At 41.3% G+C, this 11,654-nt stretch overlaps 1 protein-coding gene across 2 annotated transcripts; it reads right to left on the reverse strand.

Moving 5' to 3' along the window:
* Positions 1 to 42: 42 nt before the first annotated feature.
* Positions 43 to 6,349, reverse strand: LOC6531392 (gamma-1-syntrophin). 2 transcript variants are annotated; one of them, XM_015195824.3, is made up of 10 exons: positions 5,991 to 6,349; positions 3,855 to 3,919; positions 3,639 to 3,788; positions 3,295 to 3,580; positions 3,061 to 3,225; positions 2,756 to 2,940; positions 2,540 to 2,698; positions 2,252 to 2,476; positions 1,992 to 2,195; positions 43 to 1,926 (listed from the first exon to the last, which is right to left on the reverse strand). In XM_015195824.3, exons 2-10 carry the CDS (start codon positions 3,912 to 3,914, stop codon positions 1,816 to 1,818), a joined length of 1,545 nt encoding a protein of 514 aa, XP_015051310.1. In that variant the 5' UTR covers positions 3,915 to 3,919; positions 5,991 to 6,349; the 3' UTR covers positions 43 to 1,815. The 2 variants fall into 2 exon arrangements, with proteins under 2 accessions (XP_015051310.1, XP_002092195.2); XM_002092159.4 differs by lacking the exon at positions 5,991 to 6,349 and having other exon boundaries at positions 3,855 to 3,929.
* Positions 6,350 to 11,654: the final 5,305 nt, after the last annotated feature.

An 11,654-nucleotide genomic window follows, 5' to 3' on the forward strand; every position in this document is an offset into this window, starting at 1 on the left:
GGCAAAAACTCAAACTATACTCGCCTGAAAACAAAGAAGTTATTCTTGATTAGATATTCAGATTTTATTCCAATTCGAATGCTTTGGTTTTATTTGGTTTACAATAATTTCAATTAGCAACGCATAAAAGTAAAGTGGGAATCACAACTAAACCAACTCAAATGGTTTTCTGAATCTTTGAGTTTTATCAAGTAGCGCAGTTCCGGATAAATATTGAACTTTATTACAGAATCGCAGTTTTTGAGTAGTATCCTTAGTTCGGGGAACATATATATGTATGTGTGTGGCATATATATATATATATATATATATATTTGTATGTCGTGTACTGCATACAGCACTATGTAAGCTTTGCATTAAAAATATATATGTATGGTAGGTATGTATGTAGGTTAGTTTTGATGAGGGAGGTCTAACTCCTTGGTAATTGATACTCGTACTCGTATAACATGTTGCGGTGTTTGCAGATTACGTATGTTGGTCGGGTTTGGGTTAGGATTGCGATTAGGGTGCATCTAGGTTCGGTTTGACGTGTGGTCGTGTGGACTGTATGCAAATATTATTTTAGCGGCTATGGTATGTGGTATATGGTATATATATACTTTCTGGAGCTAGGAGCGGACTCTAACCCAATACAGCTTAGCGTATGTACAGTAAATACTTTTGATTCTGTTATCGGCTTTGGTATGTGGATTATAGATACTTTCATATATTTAGAGATATTCTGTTTATGCTGCTTGGGATTTTGCGTATGCGCCAACTTGATAATTATTTGTGTGTGTACTCGTACATATAAGATCTGTTGTGCTCGTCGATGATTCGCTAACTAATTTGATAATATGTAGATGTGTGTATATGTGTAAGTTGTGCAATAACGCCTAAAATCAATACGTACAATGCAATATGCTAGCAACAAATACGATCTTGCCACCGAAAGACACTTTCTGAATTGACAAATGACCTAAGTGAGTGTCTGATGAAATCACTTAACTGGCTCTATATGTATAACAGTTATAAAATCTAGTTCATGTTACGTCTGTGCATTGAGATTTGTTCGGTGGATGTTATATATATTTTATAAGGTATTTATATATATATATATATTTATCTATTATGACATCAGCTGTTACTTCAGTAGAAAATAACCGTTAATCCGACCTTAAAGCATTCGTATTTTTTCGAAAATTAAATTTTCATTAGAGCGCACACAAAACCAGGTTTTCATATTCGATATTCGATCAATTTTCGTTAAACCGTCGGAGAAATATATTTCTAGAGGATACAGCACGGGATAAAGCCTTTAAGGCCACTCATTATATAATCCATTCGGTTCATAGCAAAAGCGATTAGTTTCTGACATTCAGAATCGGCAGACCTATGTGGTTTTAACAATCCGTAAGTAAGGTTAAGGGGCAAGTAATTTAACTTTAAAGGCTACATTTGGAAACGATCGATTATAAACAATATAAATTTGTTGTCAATTGTTGTAAGTACCAAGTCTACGTAATAGGAAAAATGCCTAAAGTAATTGCCTTATGTATGCTTAAAATTTACTGTAATGCACCAAGAGATTTCACTTTCAGTTTTATCAGCGCTATAAATGTACCCATATCAGTATTCAAGTATTCAAGTATTCAAGTATCCAAGTATCCAATTACAATCATTCAATGTTTATAATAACACCAAGCAGACAATCATGTATGCGATACCTAGTCCAACATTCATATTCGAATTATTTGCTATGCACTTTACGAATATTCTATATATCATTTGAGTGTGAGTCCATGTGAATTCTTGTCTGGTTCTTGTTTTGATTTAGGTCTGCTGGATTGAGCTCAAAAACGCCGGATCCACCGATGCCACTTTCGCTGTGAGAAACGCGTGCATGCAGAACAGCAGACTTTGCAGTACTTGGCATTCCAGTTCCTGCATCACATTCAATTTGATATATTATATAGAATTTTAATATTCTTATTTGTAAACTAATTTACCTTGGTTTCTATTGCACGACTGTCGTGGTCCTGAAAATGCAGCTTCAGCTTCGACTTGCCATCATCACTGGAGCCCCGCAGCTGGGAGAATTTATACTGCCAAACTGTTGCGGACTCGGCTCCTTCGGTTAGTGAAAATCCAGCTTGCCAGTCCAACGTGAGTCCTCCACTTTTGCCATGGTGCGATACAGCAAAGGTCTTGCGCTGGGGAAAATTGCATACTTATAGATACATACTCGTAAGATATGAGTGTTACTTACGCCCAGCTTGATGACACTGGTCACAATGGCCGCATTCCAGCTGTTTTCGATTCTCAACAGCTCCTGTCGAGTTTCCACACTCAAATAGCGCGGTTCATGGCCCGAACTTTGCAGCAGGAAACAATGCTGGCGACTATCCACGGTCTCGGACTCCTTGACGATGCGGAACATGGTCTGGTAGACCTTGTAGACCACCAAAGCCTTGCTAATGCCAGCCACATTTAACTATTAATTCGATAGGGAAAATTTAAGGACAAGTTTAATTTATTGTTAGACATTTCAACTCACTGGTGGCGTTTCGAAGAGCATCACTTCAGTGCCCTTGAGCAGTAGAAACCTGGGCTTGTAGCTCTGCCACGAAATATTGTTGTTTATGACGCCTTCATTCACCCAGCCCATGTACTCAATGCGCTCGCCCACAGCAAAGTTTCTATTATATAGCTTCATCTGTTAAGTAAGCAAATTATTTATTTATTTATAAATTTATGCATTTAACTCCCTTACCTGAAGGTGCGTTAGGCCCACAACATTGTCTGTTATCAATTTCAGCCACTGACTAAGTATGGCCAGTTCGTCGCAGTGTATGACCCCTGTGGAAATGCCATTCAAGCCGCGAACTTCGAAGGCATTTTGGCGCAGTTTGTCAGTGCCATAAATGTACCTCGTCACATATGCCATCATCAGCGGTACTGCAAAGTAAAACGTATCTATTCATTAAGATATCCATACACAAGCTTTTGAATAAAGATCTGCTATCTTAAGATAAAGTCAAAGAACAATTGGTTAACCTATTTATAAAAAGGGCTCACCGGCAACGACGTCGGTCCATCGCTTCTCGGGCTCCGAGCAAATTGACATGGGGCGACTGCAACTGCGACTGATGGTTCCACTATTGACGGATGACTTGTAGCCCTCGTCAGCCTTCAGTTCGGCACATGTGACATCGTTGTCAGAGTCGGGCGTGTCCTTGGTCACTGAGATGTCGAAGGGGGTTATTCAATCCTTATTTACAGCGTTATCCCGCATGCCAACCCACTACTCACGTTGCTTTTGAAGGAAAGGCGTGGCTGCGCGATAATGTTTAACCGTGAGCACAACTATATCTCCGGCGTTTCTCAATATGTTGACGGCATCGTCGTGAGGACATGCCGTGATGTACTCTCCATTGACCTTGATGATGGCATCGCCCACAAATAGCTGGCCCGTAATGTCCGCTGCTTGATCCTTGTAGATGCGCGATATCAAAATGGGAAGTTTGTGCTCGGCTCCGCCTTTTATGCTCAGTCCTAGGCCGCCTTGTTTTTGCCTCGTAATTTGAACCATGCGTTCCTGAAACACTCATTCCTTTATTTATAAACAAAATATTATAGGAGAAAGGAATATATACCTTAGATTCCATGGGTGGTCCATTGGGATGACAGCTACTTGGGGTAACCACTTCCAGCTTCTGCAGCGAAAGCAACTCCATGGTCAGATTAAGTCGTAGGGGTTCTGGTCTACTCTTGCCATCGCTCACATGGACCATGCCAGTTCGCACCTAAAATAATTGTAATTTAATCTTTTACAGTCTCACACTAATAAATATGGAGTAGCTCTGCGTTACCTTCAGGTTCTGATCGAGTTTTTCTTCTATTGGCGTGGCCATGGTGTCAGAGAGCTTCATAATTCCTGAAATCATTAAGAGAAGCGGGATCTTGAAATGATTTATGATCTTAAGCGGAAATGGTGCTTAAAGTTGTAGGATTTGGAAATGAATTATGAACCAAAATAAAATCAAATTCAGCGACTCTAAAGATTAGTGTGCTATAATAAAAAAGAAATTTACCTACAAAGTATATTAACTAACTTTGAACTTTGTCAATATTTCTGAAAGCGGTAACTTAGACGCGTTGATTGATTTCTAGGAATGTATAATTCAGATTAAAAGGTCTGAAAAGGTTGAAGTGTTGCCTGATTTGTGGCAATAATGGGATGTCTACCCTTGTTACCAAATCCGCTGGCCGCCAATCAAGTTGGCCCAATAAACAGGCGATTTCTGAGAACTTTCCGAAGAACTTTTAACATAATCGTGGCCATGGCAATGGACGGTGAAACAAATGCAATCAAATCGGGAAGCCGGCTCCGTGGCCTTTATCGATTGCCATTTTATTTTGCCACGGAGCAGACAACAGCAGTAAGGCGAAACCAACGCAATTGCAATCATCGCATATCGAATTACGTTTGCACACTGGCCCCATCGATGGATGAGCCGATAGTTCAAGGTGAACTGTGCAATTGCCTTAATTAAATTACACATGCAATTAGCAACAATTAAGCGTAATCAGTCAGCGGCGATGTGTAATAGAAGGCAACCAAATGGAAGCGAACCATGGGCATACCTTGGCCAAGTGCGTTTTCCACGAACTGATGCGATGCCTCGGCATATGTTTTCCATTAAAGTGGAAAATAAATATGCTACCGGAAAACTAGATATGAGTGAAAACACATTGAAGTGTGCCCCATCTGCAGACGTTGTTTGTGGTTTTCCTGGTGCTGACTGCTGAGTGCCGAAGTGTGGCCCCAACTGCTCCGCAGGAATGGAAGGGGCGGCATATGTATTTTGGATAACCACTTGTGCTCCATAAATAGGTGTTTTGCCTGGGGCGGTTGAGAGTTCTTGGAGGGGCTTCGATTTGAGCGCCAAATATGTGCATATGGTGCCAGCTGAATTGCCATCCGAGATGGAGAAATTCCGAAATCGAGGGGAAACACTTTCACTTTACTCGGTTTGTGCGAACTGATTCATGGTCAAAGTAAATGCAATTCAGAATTTCTAATATGTTTGCTATGATTGTTAGTGTCAGCTAAAAATAAAAAATAGTTATATTTGACAGCAAGTTTTGGTTGTGCACGGAATGTAGCATGAGTAATTTATGAATAATTACATATAAAAATAAAAATAAAATGAAGTTATTTTACTTATAACAACATAAAGTTAATAAACGTCAAGCTTTTTATTCCTCATAATAAAAGACATATAAAAGACTATCCTCGCCATAGATATTTTTAGAAGAAATGGAAATAAATTTTCTATAGCCCAGAATGTTCCTTAGTGCCTGCACTAGTTTCTCTGAGTGCAAAAAGTGTCGAGCATTCGGCCTATCAATCCCTGAATCCTTGGCATTCCGCGTGTCGTAGCAATTAGCTGCTGGTCAGGCCACCGACCTGGCGGAACACGCATACGCTCCGTTGTCCCGGGTTACCTTTGATTATGGCTCTATTATTACGTGTGCACGCTGCGCTGCCCTTTTGGGTGCGTGCTTCAGAGCCGTAAAACCGTGAAGCTAGGCCCAGAGTACTCTGGTTTTTTCGGTGAGGGGGTTGGTGGGCAGGCGGCTGGGCTTGGGGAAGTGCAGGTCCTTGGCTTCAAACCAAACAAGCCAACATGTTCGGTGTGGGGCCTTGGACAATCAGCTGTGCCAGCCTCTGCCTCGAAAAAGAGCAGCAGCAGCAGCAGCATTGGCAGTGGCAGCAGGCGAAACGTTTCGGGCTGTTTTCCCAGAAGTAACAGCGATTGAACTTTTTTTGCAGCTCTGGCAGTGAAGTAAAACAAACACACACACACACACGCACACTGCACACCCTCTCGCATAACCAATACTTTTGTGCCTGAGGGGCCAAAAGCGTTGATTATTAATTTATGTGTGTTTGCTAAACAACTTCACCGCACCCAGTATATTGGATCGACTTGGGGGATTACCTTCTTGTATTGACAGATGTACTTATGCTGGCCCGCACATACATATATGTATGTGTGTACAAATATGTGCAGTTTATGTGTAGTTGCGACCCGTTTTTCGCGTTTTCAATTGGGTCACATTTTCAGATTTTCACATATTCGATTTTCTGAACAGAGGGGCTTGAACTCCCGATTTGGCCATATCGTCACTCACAAAAGTATGCTAACTTTCCGTTCTGTTTGTCACACTTTTGCCCACTTCAGGCCAAATGTACATCTACATGTACATGTATATATATATAAACTGGCTGGCTGTACTCCCAGCGCGGAGCTGCTCCTTCGGCGGTCCAGAGCACAACGTTCCCAGAGCCTGAGCGCGAGCGAACTGAGAGCACCGTTATAAACACTTCGCCAGCGGACAAACAAACAGCGATGCGGTACTAAGTTCCCTCTCGCCGCGCTCTCTCAGCAGCGCAGCTTTGTGCAGCCTGGCGGGACATATGTTTTGGGGCGCAGAGTTGCCCCCAGATGTGGAGCTTCAGCTGATGCCCCATTCTTTCCAAGTTCCACCCCAAAAAGCTTTGGGGAACTTTCTCGTTGGAATGCTATATGTTACTCGGGGTTATATGTTCTAGATGGCGCTCATTTGGGGGTTGATATCTTGTAGTTCTCACAACAGACGTATACTTGATGTGTGGCGTATGTAGAATTATTGTAAAATTATCTAGAATACATTGCAGTACCATATTTAGTTAATACTATATAAACAAGAAGTATAAAATTCAGCGCGATTGAGATAATTTTAAAGTTTTAAATGGCTTAACACAGAAAAGGATATGCAACCTCCTTTGCAATAAGTATCTTAAAAATCGTAATCCAATTTCCTTTGTTGAATCTTCTGACATAATCATAATGTCTAAAATTAAGAAAATCACTCAGTGTTTACAATCCAATTTTATATATATTATATTCTGTCTAGAAACAAATTGAGAATCACATTTTATGTCAAGAATCCAAAATACATTCAAGATGTAGTTTTGCGTCAAACAAATAAACTAGCCAAAAATGATCTCATAAATCTAGCAAATGGCTGCCGAAATTGAATAATTCCCAAGAGCCTCACATTCAGCCCTGAAGTCTGTTGCTTCACCTGCGAATAATATGCCGTAAGGTCGACGTATTAAGTCGCATTTCAGTGAAAGTAGGACGGAGTGCTCGTTAAATGTTAATTAGAACGCTGAATCAGCGGCGTTAGCTCATTAAAAGTTTTTGCGCCAATTTTTGTTGTGATTGTTAACCAAAATACATAGGGCCAGGGTAACGTTTGAGTATTTGTTTTTGTACCACCACCCTTCGACTGGCTCAATGATAAGCCCACGAATAAGTGGTGTTCAAACACAATGGTCGGGAGGTAAAGTTAATTAATGTATTAGCCAAGTTAAGGTATTTGAAATAAGCAGCACGGGATAGTTCTTAACAAAACGCCCGTGATGCCCTTAATTTGCCATCGTATTTCTGGTTTAATTATTAATGTATGAAATTTGATACAAAAATATTTATGCAAGCAATACATTTTGTTATTTATTAATCTAGTTTTTCTTGGATTTATTACACATTTCTTCTTCTCACAGTCCGCATCATGAATGTCTTAGGTAAGGCGATATTTAAATCGTTATGTGCTTAAATGGTTTTTCAAAAATGGCGAGTTCTTCCGCATCCCATCCGCGTATTTCCGACACCAGACAGTGAAGTTGATTGTAGAACCGGTTTCTAAGGAGGAAGGTGAGGCAGGTGCATCGGATCATTCGCAGTTGCCCAGGTGGAGTCTGAGCCCCGAACCCAAAACCCCCAAACCAGCGATTGTCACTGCCACTCAGCACAATCAGTTGGGACTTAAGACATTGGAGGCGATGGCAACTGCAATAAGAAAGGCAGCAGGGACAACAAGGAAAACTGAAGCCACAACAACGTCGTCGGCATTATTGACAAAAGTTTTCTGTTTGTTTTCGGCGCTTTTCCACAGTCTCCATCCTTCTCGCTCTGCGGTTGCGGGAAAAGGGCAGCAAGCACATTTTTGTTAGCTGATTGAAATTAGTTGATGCATAAAAAAGTTTGTTTGCTAACAATTTCGTTCGAAAATATTTCGGTTCTAAAGTAAAATTATGACTGCTTTGCATATTTTTCGGTTACCAATGTAAAACTTTGGACCCCGGCCCCCCCAAACTTATTGGCATTGGCGAATGTTGGGAATTTATGGCCTGTGCAAATGTTGGTCTACCATTCACAATTTTGCCAAGAGTTTGCCCTTTTCGTTCTGCGAATATCCATCCGCCTGGATTCCTGTAATTGCATTAGCCGTTTGCTTGTTGATTTTGGTCGTAGCGATTACGTTTCTAGGCGTCTTACGGAATTTCCCTTATTTATATCTTTTTTTTTCTTTTTAAAACTCAAGCGAAATCAACCAGCAACAGCGTATAATTGAATAATTATGTTATTGTGTGGCTGAATGAACTGGCGAGATTTCCGTCTGACAGCTGCCACGACTGGCCAGATTCTGCTTGGTATCTGCAAGATACTCGTACACGATACAGATACATATACATATACAGATACAAGATGTGCGCGTCTGCCAGCGCCTTAAGGCTACACATACACACAATCCACTGAAGCGGCAGCAACACAAAAATTTAATTAAGCCTGATTCTGGTCTTAGCACCTCCGGAACATTAGCAAATCAATTGAGTTAGGCGAAGGCAAGTCTCATAGAATGTGCACGTAGAAAAAAGTTGCATAAAAGATGTATCAATTCGTGTTCCTAGATTTGGATTTTATTTGCTACAAAGTGCAATCACAGTTGTTTTAGCCTTAGTATATATGATTTGATATTTTCTCAATGTATGAATACTTACAGTCAGGAAGATGGTACTTGGTTTTTCCAGGTGTACGCATAAATGATATGTATGCATGTATGTGCCGATTGATTGGATGGTTGTCACCTCCATGATAACCAATTTTAATGCAGTTTCACACTCCGCGCGGCGATGAGATGAGATGAGCCGAGTTGCGCTAAGCTGAGCAAGCAAACAAATCGCACAGCCTGCTGGCGCTAAGGATAAGGAGGCCGAGGATCTGCGGGGGGCGTGGCAGGGGCACTGCCACTGGATGCAGACCACGCATGCAACACGCCAGCGACAACTTCCGTTCTTTCTCCGGTTTCTGCAAAAATGCATTTTTTTTGTTGTTGTTGTTGTTGTTATTTCTGTTGCTGCCAACCGAGATTCACGGCACGGAAAATGCTTTCAATTTAGCAACGAGCACGATTCGGTCGAATGCATGGCAATCAAAATGCGGTTAGTTGCGTGTGGCAGCAGCAACAACGCGGGTTTGGGGGGAACAGATGGGGAAAAGCCGGGGCGAAAATACGACAGTGGGCGGCTTGAGCCGCAACAACCGCGGTAACAATGCTGACAACACAATGACAACAACAGCAATGCGAAAAAAATGACAATTGTCAACAATTTTAATTTTCATATGCACGCAATCGCAACAAGGACCTCTACAACAGCAGCAGCAACAACAAGCATTAAAATACAACGTCCCACACCGGAAATGAACTCACACACACACACACACACACCTACACACGCACAAATAGAGTTGTGCTTCAATGTTTGTGCAGCATGTTTGCATTGGTATTGCTAATAAAGAGTGGACAGCCAATGCCACGCCCACCGCACAGTGGCTGTCGGAATATTGTTAAGACTCGCTTATGAAAGAATTTAGATTTTGTTTGCAAATAGTGAGCATTTGCATACCGCTGCGGTTTGCTAATAAAACATGATTATTGACAATACATTTTATTTCAGAATATTATTTTTAAATAGTTTACTCGGAATAAAAAGTCCCAATAATTTCGCGAATATGAAATGGCTTTTATATTGAAACGAAATATATTTTAAACTTAATATAACTATAAGAATACATTTTAAAGCAAACTATTTAACTGCAATCATATTAACATCACTTATAGTGCAAGTACTGCATCCAATGTCATTTTAATCCAGAGAAGTGTTAAATCAATTACCAGTTGAGTTGAATGCATTTATCTTGGAAAGATTTAATTGAATATGCCCACTTACGCTGGCACCCAGCCTGATTTACGATCCATAGAAATAGTTTCTGTAATAAGCACTGGAAAAGGTTATTATTACAGCAGGCATCCATCGCCAATTGATTTACGCACTTTGCCATTAAACAGCATTTTGGGCTTCCCGCCACTCCAGAGCAAAGCTTATAAATTAATTAAAAAATCAGTATAAATACATAAATCAATTACCCGCCTCAATGAGACGCGCAGCACTCTTTGGCGTTGGGAAAATTACTTGGCAGCTGCAATGACAAGAGGTCCTGAAAGGCGGAGTGGCGAAGGGCACAAGGACGAGGAAGGATGAGATGGGACCACAGCGATAAAAACGGCAACATGGCGTTCAAAGTGCACAAAATGGCGGTAATTCGCGCTTTGGTGCTGTGCTTCAATGGCTCAGTTTACAGTGAAAAATACTTTCATATTAGATATAGCTAATAGATAAATACTTTACTTTAGTCCGGGATCATTTCTTTTACACCCAATTTTCAGGCATTCTTATTTCCAATAATAACTTGGCTTAAATAATCATATATTTCTTTCACAACTTAAACGTAATTTTTCCTCAGTGTAGCTGCCTACACAGGGCGAAGCAGTGCAAGCATAACCACAACAAGAGCGCGAAAAAGGAGCGAGCAAAAAAAATGAAAAAAGGCAAACAAGAACGCTGCTAATAAGAGCGCGGGGGCGGTGGATAGTCAGAGGGATGGAGGCGGGGGGCGGATGCTGGCACTGCACTTGCCGAAGAAAATTTATTGTTCAGCTTAATTTCCTCCTTGCACTTGCACTTCCAACCGACTAAACTTTGTTCTCTTCTTGGTAGGAAAAGCGTGAATTGTTCATAAAATGCGATGCAAGGACGACTTGAAGCCCCCAAGCCTCCCATTTTCACCCTCTCCATTTCCACCACCCCCTCGACCACCGCGGCGGTATGTCATTAATGATTTCCTTTCATGCGGCCAATGCAATTACGTTCTATTCCCCATCGCACCGATGAATTGATGGCAAGTCGGAGAGTTCGCCAAAGTTAGCATAAAGTTCCTCTTATTGTCCGGGATTCCCTCATTATCTAACTTCCTCATAAGTTTGCCCAGGAATTATGATGCAGCAGTCCGAGGGACATATGGACGTTTGTCTAACTATGACAATTTGATTAAATATTGCTAATCAAATATTGTAAGCAAAAGGAAGCGCCAGTCCACTCGGTCTAAGTGTATAAAAACTCTGACAAATAGATGTTCACTTTGCCGCATTTTATAGCAGGGAATTTCATCTCATCCACTGACCGCGCGAAAAGTGGACGAGTGTGTCGAGATGGAAAATAAACTTTTCCGTTGGACCATCAAAATTATGAAGTACCATATGCCCCGAGATGTGCGAGCATCGTTCTGGGAATTGCAACTACTACTAGGGGGCGTCGGTGGCAGCTGCTGGTCGAGTGGGCGTGGCAGGCTGTGAGCGATGCTTTTGGCCAACCTGAGTGTACGTCGATTTGCCGCATTCGTGATAACGGAAAGTGTGAGATAGCACAGGCACTTGGT

This window comes from Drosophila yakuba, chromosome 2R (assembly GCF_016746365.2).
Source record: "Drosophila yakuba strain Tai18E2 chromosome 2R, Prin_Dyak_Tai18E2_2.1, whole genome shotgun sequence".
Taxonomy (NCBI): domain Eukaryota; kingdom Metazoa; phylum Arthropoda; class Insecta; order Diptera; family Drosophilidae; genus Drosophila; species Drosophila yakuba.